The sequence below is a fragment of the Octopus bimaculoides genome, chromosome 23 (assembly GCF_001194135.2).
Source record: "Octopus bimaculoides isolate UCB-OBI-ISO-001 chromosome 23, ASM119413v2, whole genome shotgun sequence".
NCBI classification, from domain to species: Eukaryota; Metazoa; Mollusca; class Cephalopoda; order Octopoda; family Octopodidae; genus Octopus; species Octopus bimaculoides.
The window spans coordinates 34,932,866-34,933,892 of NC_069003.1; the positions used below are offsets into that span (position 1 = coordinate 34,932,866).

The following is a 1,027-nucleotide window of genomic DNA, read 5'->3' on the forward strand; positions in this document are numbered from 1 at the left end:
TATATATATATATATATATATATATATATATATGATCTATGTATGCTTTTTACATTTTGCTTTTATGCGCTTGTCGAAACTGTTAAATGCTTTGTTCCATGTTTTTCTGACACAAATTCACGAATTTCTAATTCTTATTCTTCTTTTTCTTTTCTCTCTTTCTTCTCTTTTCATTTTCTCCTCTCACTTGCACCCTTTTCTGTCGTTGTGGAATAAAAACACGCTCTTTCCTTCACTGCCAGTTAGATCGTTGACCAGAAGTTGTTCTCCGGCTCTTACGATGGATCGCTACGCGTCTGGGATCTTAAAGGCCTCAAAGAAGGACCGGATTGATAAAAAAACCAACTCATTGGACGTGTCTTCGATAAAAAGTTATGTTGAATATTTATAGGAACTCATATGAGAAAAATAAGATTAATTAAAATACAAAATAAAAATAAGATTAAAATACAAAATAAAAACATCACAGAAAAAGATTCCGCCATCATCATTATCCTCCCATCACCACCATCACCACAACCAGCAATGACGTCACCAAGAACCAGCTTAGAGAGTTTCTGCTGGTTGCTCGACCTGCTAGAAATAGAAGCCAAATCTCCCTCAAATCGCATCGTACTGTCTTTAAAAGTGTAGAACATGTTGGATAATGCATTCTTAGATACAATATTTAATTAAAAGGCAAGATGGTCACAGCTGGAACGTCTTTTGTCATTTGAAAATAAAAAGGCAGCATGCTAAAAGTTAATTCTTCCAGTCTTAAAATGCATTTGTAGTTCTTTTAATGCTATTGTATTCTTTAACATTTCTTGTACATGTATACACATACATACGCACTCACACACATACAGATATAGATACGCATACGCATGTATAATTAATGTATGTATAATAAACACACACACATACACACACACACATACACACACACACACATACACACACACACATACACACACACACATACACACACACACATATATATATACTTGGAAAAGGGTGCGTAGCGTTCAATCATATGATAATATAT

General features: G+C 34.0%; 1 protein-coding gene across 4 annotated transcripts in view; it reads left to right on the forward strand.

The window, feature by feature from the left end:
* LOC106878315 (WD repeat-containing protein 86) overlaps positions 1-1,027 on the forward strand; it is a 43,987-nt gene that overhangs the window by 27,865 nt on the left and 15,095 nt on the right. The window contains exon 5 of one of the 4 annotated variants that reach the window (XM_014927505.2): positions 247-767. The exons of the other annotated variants lie outside the window; for them this stretch is intronic. Coding sequence (XP_014782991.1) covers positions 247-333 — 87 coding nt within the window. The 3' untranslated portion in view covers positions 334-767. Of the gene's footprint in view, positions 1-246; positions 768-1,027 lie in introns of those variants that run through there. 4 annotated transcript variants of the gene reach the window in all.